Raw genomic sequence first — 17,892 nt, 5'->3', positions numbered from 1 at the left:
TCTCAGCTCACACCTGCAAAGCAGGTGGTTGCCAAGGGCGCCCCAGAAATCACAGAGTCTACACAAGCCATCGACTCTCCCTGAGCTCTAGGAATGGAAGGGGCAGGAGAGAAAAGCTCCCAGAAAGATGCAGCTCCACGGAAGGAAACTCTGGACCACACTGCAGCACGTGACTCCCAGGCAGCCTGCCCCTGCCGCTCCTCTGCCTCTCCCTCCGCAGGCCACCCCCGACTTACCTGTAGCCCCAGCAGGGGTAAGGCCATATAGTAAAGTTGTTGTTTTTTTTAAGTGTAGAAAACAAAATGCAATAACAGCAAAAATAGTTTTAAAAGTGATAATATGGGACACCTGGGTGGCTCAGTGGTTGAGCATCTGCCTTTGGCTCAAGTCATGATCCCTCAGTCCCAGGACCGAGTCCTGCATCAGGCTCCCTGCTTCTTCCTCTGCCTATGTCTCTGGCCTCTCTCTGTGTGTCTCTCATGAATAAATAAATATAATCTTAAAATAAATAAAATAAAATAAAATAAAATAAAATAAAATAAAATAAAATAAAAGTGATAATACCGTGAAAATTTTCACTTACCTCCAACTTCCCGTTTAGGACACTAGAGTCCTTGGGAACTCCTGGGGGTCTTTAGAAACGTAGTGTTCAGCCGGTCCAGCCATCTATTATACATGAAACAATATGTAAAGTGTTCTTTGTTCTGTTCTCTTTTTTTTTTTTTTTTTACCTCAGGGGATTATGCAGATGACAAAGGATTTGTATAGCACCCCACAATCTCAACTCTGAAAGAACCCCATGAGTAAGTCACTGCTCTAACTGGGGGTGATTTTTTGAAATACACCCCCCAAAACATACTTTCTCTCACTTATGAATCCAATTTTCCCCCTAAGGCCTTTCCAACACTACTCCAAACAGAAGGGAAGGAAGTTGGGATATAGGAACATTTCAGTCTGACAAGCAGCAGAGAGCCTATATTAGGCAGAAAAATCACCACTCTTCCCCACACTGTAGCTGTCCACGTAGATGACCTAATTCCAGGAACCTGTGAATATATTCTCAGAGGCGGCAATCAGGATTTTGCAGACGTGATAAATTAGGACCTTAAGATGGGAAGGTTAGCCTGGTTTACTCAGGTGAGCCCACTGGAATCACAAGGGCTCTTCAAAGTGGAAGAAGGCAATGGAAGAGTGAGGGTCATAGAGAGATGTGACTACACACAAGGGCGGAGAGATGCAATGTGAGGACTCACCCCAGCATCGCTGGCTTTGAAGACAGAGAAAGGGAGTCCTGAGTCAAGAAGCATAGGCAGCCTGTATAAATTAGAAAAAGGCAAGGAAAGAAATTCTCTCGCAGAGCCTCCAGAAATGAACGTGGCCCCGCCAACACCTTGATTTAGCCCAGTGAGACTTCTGATCTCCAGTGTGTAAAATAATACTTTGTTGTTTATGCCACTAGTTTGTGGTGATCACAGAAGCAATGGGAAAGACAGATCCCTTCTGCTTCTGGGACAGGAGGTGCCTGGAAGAGAGGGCAAGAGCAGAGCAAGACTTGAGATGTTATCTTTTCAGGTCTACACCTGACTGGGAAGGAAAGGGCAGAGGGAAACAAGGGGCTCAGGAACACAGTTACACTTGAGGAGGCCCAAGAACGAGGGATGAAAGCCCCATTTCCCCTAACATGTCATGGAGAGCTTCAAACTAACCAGAGGGGTCTCATGAGGGGCCCAGCACATTGCTAAATGTTGAACCAAGACAACAGATAGTAAAAGTAAAGGCAAGAGTGTAATGAGATAACTGTTAGATAATCATCTCTCTTCCCCTGCCTGAGCATAACTTTACTCAGAAATCTGCAGCTGCGGATGCCTTAGTTGTGGGAAGCTTTGAGAATTGTTGGAAAAATAGGCAGGGGAGGAGGCAGTGGTACAGAGACTTGTTACTGGACATTTGGGCAGGAACCAAATGTGTGAAGCTGTGAGAAATTCGTCAGGACGAGCAGCTCCTCAGTGGACATGGGGTCAGTGAAGATACTGCCCTGAGAGACCAATGAAGCCTCAAAGGACAGCTCATAGACCCGAGGTCTCACCTCCCCCTATTGCCAAGAAGATATATCTAACTAATCCTGCCCATCTAATCCCGTGATGCACCCCCTCCCCTACCCCCACCCTCCCCTGCCGCCCCGGACATCACACTGACAAACATATATATATATATATATGTGTGTATATGTATGTATATATGTATATATATGTATATGTGTGTATAAATATATATATATACACACACAATAATGGAAGCCATAGAAGATTGTTGCCTTTGAATGACAAATTTCATCCTTGTTCCTGCCATTGGTGGGAACAAGGGCTTTAGATCAAGATGAAGTCAAATAAGCATATAGCATTTTTACATTATCCATACATTAACACACACAGTGGACCAAGGTGAGCATACATTATTTTCTTTCAGTCTTCATTTCCTTCGTTCTCGCCATGGGACAGGTAATATCATCTCCATGAGATTGAGGAAACGGTCCCTTCTACATCTGAATACTTTTGTGTGCCACATTGCTTTTGTCACAGTCCACAACCTTTATCACTATTAAGAATCACAGATAACTTCTAATTTTGTCACTTGCTCAAAATAACTGTATAAGCCTTGAGCATTTGAGCAGCTTTCTTCTCCCTGAAGGGCACTGGGGATGGCTGGCTGTTCTTCTACTGGCTATGGAAAGAGCTGTCTGATGTTATCTCACCGCATATCCCCTCCAAAGTCTTCTTGATGACCATTCTGCTGTACAGGATTTGGGCCAAAGAGGATCAGATAAACACTTCAGAGGAATCTGCATCTGACATCCCTCTCCCGGATACTACTGTTCTCTGCTTCTGTGGCCCTATAGTTCGGTCATCACTATGAGATGGACATTTTATTTTAATTCCTTTGTCTCTTTGGAGAGAAAAGTCATTTTAGGCTCATAGAATTTGAGCTGCAAACAGATTTGCTTTTTTCGGGCATAGTCATGGCACCACGGACCTGCTCTGGGCTGTCACGGCAGACTCCAATTCTGTGGCAATTATGCTAAACCCTTGGGGAGAAGATAGAAATGGCAAAATAAGAGATGTCTCAGCAGAAATCTCTTTAAGAAACCCATAGCACAAACCCACTTATCTTGTGAGATTGTTTCCTAAGTGACTGAGGAGGAGATTTGTTCTCTTTGGCCTGGTTGATGCAGGAACACATTGCAGGACGAAATGAAGAAACAGGAGCAGCTCCCAGAGAACCAAGGACAGAAGATGGTAGATCACATGTGTGGGAAGAGCTGAAGAACCATGACAGCCACCTGGGGTCAGAGGAGCCTGCATGGTGTCAACACCCAACAGGAACGACAAACAAGACAAAGATGGTTTTGTTGCTGCTGTTGTGATGGGATTGTCCTCTCTCAAGGGAAAAACAAATTCAAAGCACTGGGCCCCCTTTCTCTCTCTTCTCTATAAGAGGGAAAGGCTTCAAGTTATAGTAATTCTTTTTAAACTCCTAAGAGGTCAGGGAAGAGACCAGATTTGAGTGATTTGCCACATTCACACAGCCACTAATTTTTAGAGCCAATTTTCGAAGCCAGATCTCTCACATTCCAAGGCCTCAAGTCTTTTCACTCGATCAGGTGGACCTCAGCAGAAGTGACTGGGCTAGGTAAGTGTGGTACAGGTGTCCCACTTCTGTAGAAATTCAATGGGCCGGCCCAAAGATTGCATCTGCAGCTTCTACAAGTTTTTGTGGTTTACCCAAGACACACAGAAGCTGAGCTTTATTTGACTGCCACCTAGTGGTCACTTCTTTATGGGAGCCAAGTAATGGTTCTTTTCCCGTTTGTGGACTGAAAAGCCATGAAAATCACTTAAGTTTGCAAAGATGTACACTAAGAGAGAATGTTCCCTATAATCTTATGTGTGACCACATCACGCAAAGAAATCTAGAGGGATCCCCGGGTGGCTCAGCGGTTTAGCGCCTGCCTTTGGCCCAGGGCGTGATCCTGGATTCACGGTATTGAGTCCCATGTCAGGCTCCCTGCGTGGAGCCTCCTTCTCCCTCTGCCTGTGTCTCTGCCCCTCTACCATGAAGAAATAAATAAAATCTTAAAAAAAAAAAAAAAAGAAATCTAGAGACTGTGGGACCACTGAAAATGGACTTTGTAAAGTCACGTGGTGTAACTCCCTCACTGATGGAAAAATTTGATACTCAGGTAATATAAAGGATTGCAAAGGATGAAAGAACTACTAAAAGAATTTCCCAATTCAAACTCCTTTCCTATATGTTATCTACATAGGGCTCGTATCTCATCAAGAGCACAGGCTTTAAAACCTGTCTGGGTTTAGCTCCATCCCCATTAGCCCAACAGCCTCACCCAAGCTGCTTAGCCTCTCAAGCCTGTTTCCTCACCCGTCGGGTAACATTCGTGCCTATTACATAAAATTGGCTGAGACAGATTATCATTACCTGCAACAGCGCTTGGGACACAGTAAGCACAATACAAACATTAGCTATCAGTATTTGACATGATGCCTGTTTTTTTGTTGTTTTTTAAAAATATTTTATTTATTCATGAGAAACGCAGAGAGGCCGAGGCATAGGCAGCAGGAGAAGCAGGCTCCCTGCAGGAAGCCCGATGTGGAACTCAGTCCCAGGACCCTGGGATCACGACCATAGCCAAAGGTAGCTCAACCACCCAGGCATCCCATGATGCCTTTTTTTTTTTTTTTTTTTAAAGCTAAATTTACTGTTAAGCTTAGGGTAATTCAACTGAGCACTTAGGGGTGCCTGGGTGGCCTGGGATTTCCGTTTGCAGGATCAAGTCTTTGCTTTAGGGCATTTTACCCATCTGAAAACAGCACAAGCATCCAAAAAAGGTACTTGTGTGTAGGGTGCCTGATGACTCACCTTTGAAAGGTGTCAGTTACTTGCTGACAGCACAGGGAGTGGGAGGGGTCGGACTGGAGCTTTAATTTCCTGGGCTACGTCAACACCCTCTCCTCAGAGCTGTTTTCCTTCCTAAGAGCATGTCTCCTTCCTCTTGGTTTTTAGCCTTCAAATTAAGAGTTACAGTTACTGTGGCTTCTTTTTCAGGCCCATGCACCCTGCCATTCTGTTGTACAGGATTTGGCTGTAAGATGATCTGATAAACATTTCAGGACTCTGCATCTGACACCAGGTCTGGGGAGGCTTTTATGACCGTCCTCAGGCTGTCATTTTGTTCCAAATCTCAAAGCACTTGGGAGGTGTTGTTTTTTTTTTTTTTAATTATTATAAATTGTAGTTGTTTCCTTATTGGAGAGTGATGTTTTTACATCTTTTTTTTTAATCTATTAAGTCTGTTTTGCATACTATTTGTTTTTAGTCACTTTCAATGGAGGAGAGGAGTAAAAATGTCATTACTCTGTCAAATCAGATTGTAGGTGCATTCTGTTCAATTAATGTTTTAAGAAGTTATAAAAGTACACTATACTATGAAATGCTAAATGATTTTCTTTATTGAAGAATTAAGTTAGTACATTTTTAAAAAATAAGTTTTACTTTTAATAACCCTATTCACACAATTTTTTAGGAACTGAAATATAGCTAATAGAAAACACTTAAAACCTGATAGGAAAGAATACCACCCAATAGTTGCAAAATGAAAAACATAACACCTTCTTTGACAGAAAAGATTATTAGCTCTATACAAAAAATATTGACACCTATTTTTAAATTTATTTTCCTTATATACAAGCATATTCACAACACAGGTGTTAGTGGCAAAATAAAAGCAAGTGTTTAGGATTCAGAAACAAACTTTAACGCCAAGACCCAGTCTATTCTCTAAATCTTTTTTTTTTTTTTTTACTCTCTAAATCTAAATTGGCAGATAAGGCCAAATAGATTTCATTTGAGTTAAACTGCTTTTATTTCCTCGAATAAGACTAAATCTGCAAATTGTACTTCATATAAAAGTATGCACACCTGCACAGGGATTATAATGTCCAACGGTCCTTCAATGTCCCTTTAAATACTAAAAATCTCTAATCCAAAAAAACAATGATTTAGTTTTGGAATTTTGGTTGAGGTTCCAGTATTCCTGAGCCATCTTTGGTGCAAAATGAGGTTTTATTAAAGCACAGAGACAGGAGGAGTGGGGAGGAGCTGCTGCCCCAGGATTGTGAGGAGCAACTGATTATATACTTTGAGATTGGGGAAAATCAAGATTAGGGAAGTTTCAAAAGGATTTTCATATGCTAAAGAAGACTTACAGGATACCAGAGGCCTTGGAATTGTCAACCAAGGTTGTTTTTCCCTCTAGCAAGGCATGAAGACAGTTGGGAGCTTCCTGGAGGAACATTATACTCTGCCTGCCTCAGGTATTTGTCAATGAGCTGCAGGTTATAAGGACATTTAATTTTATCTCTACTTCTTTCTGCTTTCGTTTCCCACATCAATAATAGTAAGAAAATACAAGTTCTATAATCCAAAAAACTTCACTATCCTGTGCCTGTAAGGCTTAATTTATGCCTAGAGTTTATCAAGGCCAGTACCAAGCACGTAGACATTTTCAAACTAAATTTTTAAATGACTTGCCACATTTGTTTCCCTTTATTACACCATTCTGGTGTCTTATTCCTTTTCTACGATTCAGATCTTCTAGTGGATTTCTAAAAAGCCTAAAGTTGTGTATGTGGCATATTTTTAGCAAGAATACATGGGCCTTGATATCTTGTGGACTCTTGTTTTTTATTTACCAGGACTTCCAGGTGTGAAATCAGAAACCAAAAAAAATTTAAGTGTAAGTTTATGCCTAAGGAATCATGCAGTGGATAGATAGCTGGGATTTAGGGAATGACTGTAATCGGTTTTAAAATCCTTCTGGATTGTTTCCATCTCTTTATGCTCTATTAAGATCTGTTCTTCCAAATCAGCTTTTTCCAGATGATAGACTATAACAGAGAGTACTCCCTATGCTGAGACCAGTGCTTTTTGTATTGAGATGCTGTACTCAAAAACTCAAAAATTTGTTTAATCTTATCTACATCATATTTATCACTGAAAGAAGCTTTTGAGAAGAGTACAATAGAAGCTTCCACTTTAAAAAAAAATCCGCTCTAGGGATCCCTGGGTGGCGCAGCGGTTTGGCGCCTGCCTTTGGCCCAGAGCGCGATCCTGGAGACCCAGGATCGAATCCCACGTCGGGCTCCCGGTGCATGGAGCCTGCTTCTCCCTCTGCCTGTGTCTCTGCCTCTCTCTATCTCTCTGTGACTATCATAAATAAATAAAAATTAAAAAAAAAAATAAATAAATAAAAATAAAAATAAAAAAAAATCCGCTCTATAACATACTTTATATAAATCATTTCAAATTCCTCCATAAAATCAGTGACGTAGAAATTATCATCTTAGAGTTCCAGGGGAAAAACAGACTCACAAAGGTTCGGTAAAAGTCATATAGGTCTAGAACTTTTAATGCTTTCATTTTACTATTTACACTGAGTTTTCCAAATGAAACAAAGTAATAAAATTTCCATCTTACTCTGCAATAAACATATGATGTTAATGAAAAATAACCAATAAAGACCAACACAACTGGCAATACTATTCTTTATTTTTTTTTTTGAGGGAGAAGCATGCTTTTTTACAGCACCTGTAAACAAGTCAGTGAAGTATACTATTTTGAGTTTCCCCACATATATATTATTATTTTTTGGAATGTTAGAATACCACAACACCAACTGCATTACATAATAGTTACTGAAGGCAAGTCAGGCTAAAACAAGGGTAAAGTTTTATGGCTAAAAATATTCATAGCAGCAACTTTTAAAAGATGATTTTATTAAATCAAGTCATTGCACTTGGTCATTTTATTGCTACAGCAAAACAAGGCCATTACATTTTTAATGTTTTCATTTCTGATTTTAACTGATTGTCTTATTCTCTTCATACATTTCAAGTTTAAATGCAAGCATAAAATGTTTACCAACAAATCAAGAGAGCACTTGGGTCTGTTTTTTTCCTGTGATCACAGTAAGAAGCATAAAAAAGAGAACCCCCATTCTCTTCCTATCTTCAGGCTTAAATTTTGTAAAGAGGTAACAGCTTTATAGTAAGACCAAACCACTAAATCTCAGTGGTCACACACAAGCACACACACAAATACTCCCAATATTGAAATACAAGTAGGAAAATTAATAATATTATGTGTTTCAAAGAATAGCAAACCTGAAAAATACATTCACTAATAATTTGGCAATGACAGATTCCATGCTGTTCATTCTAGTCTGTCATTTATACTCACTTATAGAAAAAAAGAAAAAACAATGATTTATCTCCCAGTAAAGGCTATTATCATTATGTACCATTTTGTGATATGAACTTTATGAATAAAAACAAAATTTCCGTATCAAGAGCAAATACCAGTAAATTGCTAGATTGAAGTAATCATTTTTTTCCCTTTGAGTTTGGCTTTAAGAACTTTACTTTTTGGTCAAGGACAGAAAATAGAGCCACAAAACTTTAATTTTCCATTCTAACTGAGGAACATACAAAGCAGATACTTTAAATGTATGTCGGCATTCATGACCACCTTCATTTTATGCACTGGTGAGAAAAATGACCAAGAAAAACTTTAAGAACACTCTGAAATCTGCTGGAAACTTCCCTCACCGTGAGGTGTCACTCCAGCCAGAAAGCTAGAGAATGATTTCTAGGATACAATGTTTTTATTCCTAAGGACTTTCATTAAAAGAAAGTAAAACCTAACTTTTTTAGCAAGAAGGAAATCATTCAACAAGTCATTTAAAAATATTAAAACAGGAATTAACAATTTTGTTGAGTAGTGACCTCATCAGAAAAGCCCAGACTTTAAAGAGTTAAAATGTATACACTCAATGCACAATCAGGTTTCCCCAAAAGCACTAATAATGTAAGTTGTGATTTAACATTAAGTAATGACTGGAATTTCTATTATTTTCTACTTCAGTTCTCTTTTATATGAGACAACATGGTGAAATTTCATTAACACAGATTTCAGTATATAAGATTAAAACTTAAAGGAAAACATTGATTTGGTGATTTAAAATAACACAAAATGGAAGCATGACAGGTGGCGTCTGAAAGTCTTTGCTATAATAAAACTTAAAATCTAATTTTTTTGCAAATGAAAAGTCAATTTTTCTATTTTTAATATAAACCCATATATTTTAAGACATATTATCTATAGATAATAACTTTTAAAATGTTCACCCGTTCATAAGTGACTCTGAAGAAACTACTAATTCATCCATCTTATGAAAATGTATTTTGAATATGGTCAACTATATTTGGTTTTAAATAAGCTGCACTGTTATGTTTTATGATATACTAACACTCTGATACCTAAATGACAGCCTAAAATATCTCCACCAATTAGTTTGGTCTTTGAAGTAAATTACACATTGTAAAACCTGAGTATTTACATAATAATAATTTGTCAAAGTATGAAACCTCACACCCAAGTTCTGCATGTTCTGAATTTTGTTCTTCTCATATTACCATTATTAAAAATCAGAAAGAGAAACATGAGGAACTAACTCACAAGATCACAAAATGAGTAATATCTGAGCCTGTAAAACAAGCAGTAAAGTACAGCAATAAGGCTGGTGTTTGCATATTATATGTGCTGTAGTTTCTAGGCACAAGTTAAGGGTTAAATTGACATTTTTAGTTTCTCAGACCTAATGAATTTAAAATATAGCTCATATTTTCCCAAATATAGTTAACAATCCAATACATTTTAACTAAATTCCTTTTATGAATCCTATAGTGCAAGCAATATAAAATATTCTAAAAGTCAAAGAAATTGTTTTGATTGTTTCATTAGTTATTACTATATGCTTGGGTGAGTAATCTGGTTTATAGCTAGAGTAAACTCCTATTTCATCACCCAGAGTATAAACAGCACTGCAAACAAACAGGCACAACAGTGTAATCCTGGGTAAGAAGCTAAAAGTAAAAAATATATATATATACAAAGTTTATATCCCTTATGTATTATGGGAAAAGTAGTGGCTATAGTAACTATAAAGCTAATTTGTCCCTCTCAAATAGTATATGTTACAGATTATTTGTAAAGATATCACCATATTTATAGTATAGATCTCTTTAAAAATAATACTACAAGTTTCAATAAAAAAACTATTGTGAACTTTCCTTTTTATACAGATTCAGTAGTATTTTCAAGCAAACTAAAAAAAAAAAAAAAAGTTTGCAATTCCAGCACATAAGAAATAAGGCCTCTTTTTTTTTCATATTGGCAAAACAAAATATATATATAAAAAAAATCCACCCTCTCCCTACTTTTCTATAGATTATAGTTCAAATACTCATATTTCTTTATCAGGACATCAGCATTTGTTATTTTTAAGTAATAAGTCAGTTGAAGTTCATAGTGTTGCTTCTGAATCCCTGGAACCCTAAAAATACAGAGCCATGCCATTTCAAGACGACAGGACTGCTTTTTTCAGCTTCTCGATTTCCACCTATGATACAAAACATAAGTTGACAATAGATAAAATATCTTTAGTCAAGTTTATTTTATCCTGTCATTAAGATCCAATCATACGTTGAAGCCTCCAGATTGATTTCCATCCTAAAATCCAACTTCCAAGGGTGTGATCAATATAGGGAAAGTTTAACAGAAGAACACTTCATAATACAAGTTCCTAAATGGCAAGAAACAATGACAAAACAGCAACTACAATTGTTTCGGTCAGAACAATGTTAAGTAATGGGACTGAGAACATACTGTAAGAAAATCAGCCCTTCAAAGAACAAGAGAATCCTTAAAACCAAATTAAGAAATGTACAAGTACCTGTAATTAAACGGGGGGGGGGGGGGGGGGGGGCAGTACAGAACTGTAAAAATAATAATAATGAAGGACCAGTTTAGTTCTATGCTTTATTTACCACTTACGTGAAATTGGCAAATCCCTTAGCCTCACTTAGTCTCAATTTCCTCATCTATAAATAGTATGTTCTAGATTAAATTATATTTAAAACTCAGGAATATATCTAAGATCTACTCAATATGTTGGAAATACTTCCACCTTTAGGCAGAAGAATACTTCCACCTTCACTTAACAGAAATTCACAATTTAAGAAACTTAAGAGAACTAGGAAAATTCAATATATCACAATAATTATGGTCATTTAACTCTGACATATTACAAATCATGATGTTGAAGCACAAGATTAAATACCATGCCAAGTGTGCCACATTAGCAAGTGGTACACAACTTGCACTGATCAGGTCTAAAGCTCTGAAGCCCAGGTTTCTACTTTTTCCAATTATTTAAGGTTTTGATTACCTCTGACTTTTCACAAATATTTAGGCCTTACCTTCTCCTGACAGTATCATCCCTGTCCCCAACATTGCATATAAATAATACATGCTATGGCTAAACTTTGACAAATAATTCATTAGTAAATGATAAGCACTTTGCCACAGTCAAAATGTATAATTTCAGTATGTTCACAATCTCCTTAGGGATTCTAACTATTCAAGAATGGTTTGTTAATTCTAGGATCTTTCCTGATATTATTCTTCGGCTAATATGATGATTAGGTAAACATTTTAGTAGCACTGGTTTGAGACAAGTTTTGGTCTTCAGCCTGGATTGAGACAAAATACCTCTAATCTTCAGCATGATGTGCTATTATTATCTCTGTTCCAAAGACATAAACCAACTATACCAATTTCAATGAGCAAGGATACAAAGAAAATTTGTGTGTGAGGGGGTAGGAAACATTGGTGAAAGGAGGAGTAGGGGACACAAAGAATAACCCTGCACTCAATCAGTAATACTCCTTATAGACTGCTGTCACATAAATTTAGATATCAAGCAAATATTTTTATTGCTAGAATTTCTCATCTAGCATTTTTATGTTCATTGTTCATCTTAGTCCTTTTATCATTCCTCAGTATAATTTAATACTATATGTTAACTTCACAGTTCAAAGTACTACTTTCAATCTTTAATACAATTTCTTTAAATGTATGATCTTAAAACTCTAATGTCTTATTAAGTGTGCTTTTATAAATACAAGGGTCAAACTTTCCCCATTAGGCAAAAATTATAATACAAATTAGTGTGAGGCTAAATAACTGGATTTTGCTAAAAAACTGAATCAAATGAAATTCTTCAAAAAAGAAGTAATTCATTTGACTCTTCATCATATTTTTGTGACAAATTAAATCACATATAGAAATTTAACACTGTATTAGTTCCACTTGCTTATATTACCTTATAAATATGAATATGTACATGTAGGAAATACAAGGAATAAAAACCAAGAAACTTTGTTTTTAATTTCTGAATTTCTACTGTGTTACAATGCTGGGAGTTTAAGACATTTTTAACATGTATTCTCTGATTTAACAAAAATATATTAGCTATCTAATATGTATACAGCACCTTGCTTGCAGCTATGGACAAAGATAAAACAGAGCCATTCCCGAACAGTCTTAAAGTCTAGAAGACGGGCAAAAATAAGTATATAACGTCACAGTGGTAAGACAGAAAATTATTTTTCCTTTTCAAAACTAAAGGACATGAATTTGGAAGACAAAATTACTTTTAAATCAGAGGAAGAGGAGTACTAACTTACTGAAGGTGACTGTTGAAGGTAAGCTTTGAGAATCTATAGAACTTATGTATGAGATGAAAATAAAAGGAAAATTCCAGAAAATAAAGAGCAAAAATCCAGACAAATTAACTGAGAGGGACAACTGAGCATCAGCAAGCAAGAAATGAAAGATAAACTAGGACCAAGACATAAAAGACCTCACATGCTAAGTTGAGAAGTCTGAACTTTGTTCAGTAAGTAACAGAAAGCTCTTGAAAGTACTAAGGAAAGATTAATTTGAGCTAAGAATGAGAGAAACTTAAACAGTTAATTAGAAAATAAAGAGCATGGGAGAAGGACAGAAATACTAGGGAACAAAGAAATAAAGGTGAGGGAGTAAAGCTAACAGGCCTGAAAGTGAAGGGAATTAGACTGGAAGTACCATGTCTATAAGACTTGAAAGGTAATGAAGCAATCAGCAGAAACAGAAAAATCAGAAGAGCAGGAAAGGAAGTTGACAAATGTAAAAGACATGCTAGTTCTAAGTTGACAGTGGAACATCCAGGGAAGACTAGCAGCTGGAAACAGCAGAAACTGGGAAAAGAGGAATCAGATACAGATGGGAGAGGCACAGAGAGCTAATCAAGATATTTAAGGGCACAGGTAGGAAAAGAGTGAAGAGGTGCAGAGAGAAGGGCCATCGGCAGTTCTGAAGGAGCACTTCAGACAAAAGAATGCAGGATCACATAAACCAGGACAGAAAAAGTGGCAATGGATTTAAAAATGTGAAACACTACAGAAACTGCAGTCACTGGAGTTGCCTTCAGTAAATGTAACATGTAAGAAGTTAACGACTGAATTAAACATGAAGAATTAGAGACCACAAATGTATACTTTTTTGGAGTTGTTTTGCAATAAATGAGCCTCAAATGAAAAGTGAAAACTACAGTAGATCAAGAGGGCAGCTGGATCTGAAAGGGGCTTTGTTCTTTGAAAAAGGAGAAATATTGAATATTTTCATGGGAAAAGGGTAAGTGCCAATAAAGGGGATAGGATATGTCAGATGTTAAGAGTAAAAATGGTAGTTTGGATAATTTACCAAAGACCTTTACATATATTATCACAACTAACTACTAAAGCTAAAAGGCAGTTAAGTGACTCCCTCAAGTTCAAACAGTATAACAATCACTGAAAGCAGTTTCTGAAGTCTGGCTGTTTCTGTTAAAGGTCAGCTCCACTGGTGATTTAATCACTCTAAACCCTAGTTTCCTCATCCTTAAAATAGGAACAATAATCCTTACAAGTTGTTATGTGTGTCTACTGAGATAATGTACAGAAGGTGCCAAACCTAACTGACATATTGTTTAGAGCTGAAAGTCACAAGTATAAGTCAGAAGAGGGGCTCAAGGTGGGTTTTGTTGTTGTTGTTGTTGTTGTTGTTGTTGTTTTTAACCAAGTCTCACGTTCTTTCTGTTTCACAATGCTAACAAGAGAAATAGGGTAAGGAATAAAAGCAAGGTAAAAACAGGGAGGTGAATGAGATACTTAAATATAGAATGGGAAACAGACTCTGAAAAAAGGCAGGAAACACTTCCACTGAAATATGCAGAAAATAAGAATACAAATGAAGACCAACAGTCAGCGAGGATGGAAAAAAGTTAAGGAAGATAAAATAAGTGAAATTGCCAGTCATCAGCAGAGAATGAAGATGATGACATTGTAGTTATAAAGTAAATGTTCAGTAAATGTTCAGATAAAAGAAGTCAATAAATCTACACCCATCCCATTACCACCTCACCTCCACCACTTTTGCCTCCAGACAAAAAATTGTAAGAAATAAAAAATAATTAAAAAGAAAAAAGTTTAATTATGGAAAAAAGAAGTAGCTCAAGAAAGCAATGCTGAGTGCAAAAGATCTAGAACTACCACTCTTACAAGGCCAGGACCATGTTTGTTTTATTTATAAATGTATACCTTTGGCCTCTCACACATTGCCTAAGAGAGCTATGTGCAAAAAATGTTTGCTACATGAATGAATGGAATGTGACAGGGAGTCAACAAGAGATTAATTAAATGGCTACCATGCAGTAGGGAGTGTCCAACTTAAGTAGGAGAGCATAATTTTTAGTGAAGCCAATCACCTAGCTGGGATGGAAAAACACATTTAGTTTACGCTGGCTAAAATCTCAATGTTAGGAGAAATGAGTTACCTCTAGATTACTTCTCATTGCCTTCTCCTCTTCCAAATCCTTTCGTAGTTTTTCCAGTTCTTTCCTAAAAACAAAGTATTTATTACTGTTAAGTCTCATTTAAACAGTATTATTTGGCTGTTAACAGGATGTCTGTTACCTGACATACCAAAATATGGGGAAAATTTTTTAAAGGAAATAGCCATATTGTTTGAGGAAAATTTCAAATTCACTAGTTGGAAAGGTTCAATACAATGGTTAAAAAAACTCAGCAATACCATGACAATCCTATCTGTGATAAAGACATTTTTAAAAGTGAATAGAGAGAGCAGCTCATGATAAAATAAAGAAGTAATAACTGGCCTTTGAAGCAATTTTCCATATTCAATTATCATGCATTTCCCAGGGTAGACACTCTAAAGCCCTAACAATTCAGTAATGTCAAAACATGTCACAGTACAAAGCAAATTTTTGAATAGGATTACCTGGACTTTACATTTCTCTTTATTTTTTTTTAATTAAACATTCCATTAAAATTACCAAACCAACCAAAAAACTTTAGCCAACAATCCTTCCTCCTTAACTCCTGTTTTCATTTTTCTGTGTTCCAGGCTACCTTTTTATATAGTCCTTTTCCCTCCACAGCTGTAAGTATATATTCCATACTGTGTCTTTTCACAAAGTATTTTAAAATATTTTCACGCTGTTAAAATTATATTTCTGATAATTGTTGCTCAAATATCCAGGTTTTTAGTTTGCTTAGCTGCTTTTTGAGGGGAGATGGAAAGAATAGGCATTTTATTTAACATCATGAATATACCAGTATATCAAATTTCTAAATCAAAGAATAGGGACATTTTCAGCCTTTTGACATATGCTAGAAAAATACTCCTCAAGAGTATTATAGAAGTAATAGCTTGAAAAACACATGAAAATGCTCAGGAAGAAAAAATATATGAGAAAGAAAGGAACTTTGTGGTTTTACTGATTATAAAACTGTTTCTCTTTATATTGAGAATAGATTTTCTACTGTTTTCTACTGTTTCTACTGTTTCAACTGACTATAATTTAGATATTTTACTCGAATTTATCTAGTTTATTTTGGGATATGATAGAAAATCTGCTAGAATATTAGCTTTGTATTTCCAAAATGTTACCACTAAATAATGCTTCCTTTTTAAAATTATTCTACTATTCTGAATTTATTATACATAAATGAGGATCTATTCTTTTTATTTATTTATTCATGAGAGACACAGAGAGGCAGAGACACAGGCAGAGGGAGAAGCAGGTTCCTGTGGGGAGCCGATGCGGGACTTGATCCCAGGACCCCAGGATCACAACCCAAGCTGAAGGCAGATGCTCAACCACCCAGGCGTCCCCAATGAGGATCTATTCCTAAAATATTTGTCCTGCTGTTTGTCTGTACTCACATTTTTATTGTTTTAAAAACACACTTAATATAAAATTTTTATGAAACACGGTTTTCCTTTTACAGGAACAAATCAAACTATGTATCTTGTTCTACAGATTACTAATATATTTTCCTGTCAATCTTTCTGTGTCAGTATCCTTTATTTTTTTTAATGAATTGTTCCAAACATTTTAGATTTTAATACTGAATGCATAAAGACTATTTATGTATTTGTAAGCTATAAAGATATAATAATTAAAAAAAAAAAAAGCTAAGAACTCCAAGTCAGCTCAAGAAATATTACTAGTACCTCTGATAGCCAGTGACCCTCAATCCTATTTTCCTCCTCTCCTTCATAGGAAAAGTTTTATAGTCTATTTCATTTCCTTTCTTACCACATATACAAATATATCTTGAAACAACACATACTTTGATTTTATATGCTTTTCAAACTTCATGTAAATGAAATAATACTGAATGCATATCTGACTTGCTTTCTCCACCTTCAATGTTTTTCAGATGAATTCATGTTGAGACATGTAGCCACAAGCCATTTATTTTTTTTATTGTTGTTCACAGTATAGTATTTCATTGTATCAACATACCAATGTGTTTATCCATTCTCCTATGATATTTTTCAGATTAAAAAAACTGCCATCTGTTTCATTTTCCCAGAGGAAATAAGACTGAAAACACTCTTTGGAAAGACTTCTAAAATATCTGATATATGTTTTAAAATATAAATAAATCATAAATACTTTATTCATCCTATACCTAATTTAAGAACACCTACAGGTAATTTGTAAATGTAATTTATCAGTTTATTAAAAATAGCAGACTTGGTATCAAAAATATAAAACGTCAAAATCAATGAATTTGGAAAGTTCTCTAACTCATACATGGGTGGTGTTCAATAAATACTAGATGAATGAACTTCCAGTTTTTAATGTATATATTGTAGAATCTGTGGAAAAAAAACTCTGCAGGACTCATAAATTGAAGGAATCAAGACAAGACCCAAAATGTATCAAATTACAAACACACAATCTCTCTGTATATTTATTTTGTGTGTATATAAATATGTTTTAGGTAGTCACTGAAGATAAATTTTTTGGTTTTACCTAAGATAGATTTGTAGAAGTGCTCTTCAACTACAAGTATATATTTTTAATCTCAGTATCGATTTAAAAAAAAATGTACTTATTTATTTGAAGGAGTAAGAGAGTGAGCAGGTAGGGCAGAAGGAGAGAATTTCAAGCAGACTCCCCAAACAGAGCCCAGTGTGGGCTTGATTCCATTACCTGTGAGATCATGACCTGAGCCAAAACCTAGAGTCAGACATCTTACTGACTGAGCTATCCAGGTGCCCATCAATAGTATTTTTAATAAAGACCCTCCCCCCCCAAAAAAGAAAGAAATGGTAAATTCAACTCAGAGATATAATGGTTTCTGGCAATGATTTTTATACCAGATTCCATATACCATCAAATACTTTTAGAGGCTACAGGGGAAGCTGAGAAAAGGGAAGAACACCTGAACCCTCATCCTCAGTTACATCAGCTGATCTTTGACCTGTTTAACTTATGGGGGCTTTGCAGAATTATGTTTAAATGTTAACAAGTTCTATTATTACTTTATATTTTTAAAATGTTAACATGTTTTAAAATTAAAA

The 17,892-nt window shown here is 36.1% G+C and overlaps 1 protein-coding gene across 1 annotated transcript in view; it reads right to left on the bottom strand.

Annotated features, from left to right (window-relative positions):
- Positions 1-7,602: 7,602 nt before the first annotated feature.
- The window catches only part of CD2AP (CD2 associated protein), a 139,632-nt gene continuing 129,342 nt past the window's right edge, over positions 7,603-17,892 (bottom strand). The window contains exons 17-18 of the mRNA XM_072733636.1: positions 14,828-14,891; positions 7,603-10,531 (exon numbers count right to left, since the gene is read on the bottom strand). Of these exons, the coding sequence (XP_072589737.1) occupies positions 10,490-10,531; positions 14,828-14,891 (106 nt within the window). The 3' untranslated portion in view covers positions 7,603-10,489. The remainder of the gene's footprint in view (positions 10,532-14,827; positions 14,892-17,892) is intronic.

This window comes from Vulpes vulpes, chromosome 1, assembly GCF_048418805.1.
Source record: "Vulpes vulpes isolate BD-2025 chromosome 1, VulVul3, whole genome shotgun sequence".
In the NCBI taxonomy this organism is placed as follows: domain Eukaryota; kingdom Metazoa; phylum Chordata; class Mammalia; order Carnivora; family Canidae; genus Vulpes; species Vulpes vulpes.
Note: the sequence above shows the minus strand (reverse complement) of the source record. Positions and strands in the feature narration are given on the sequence as shown.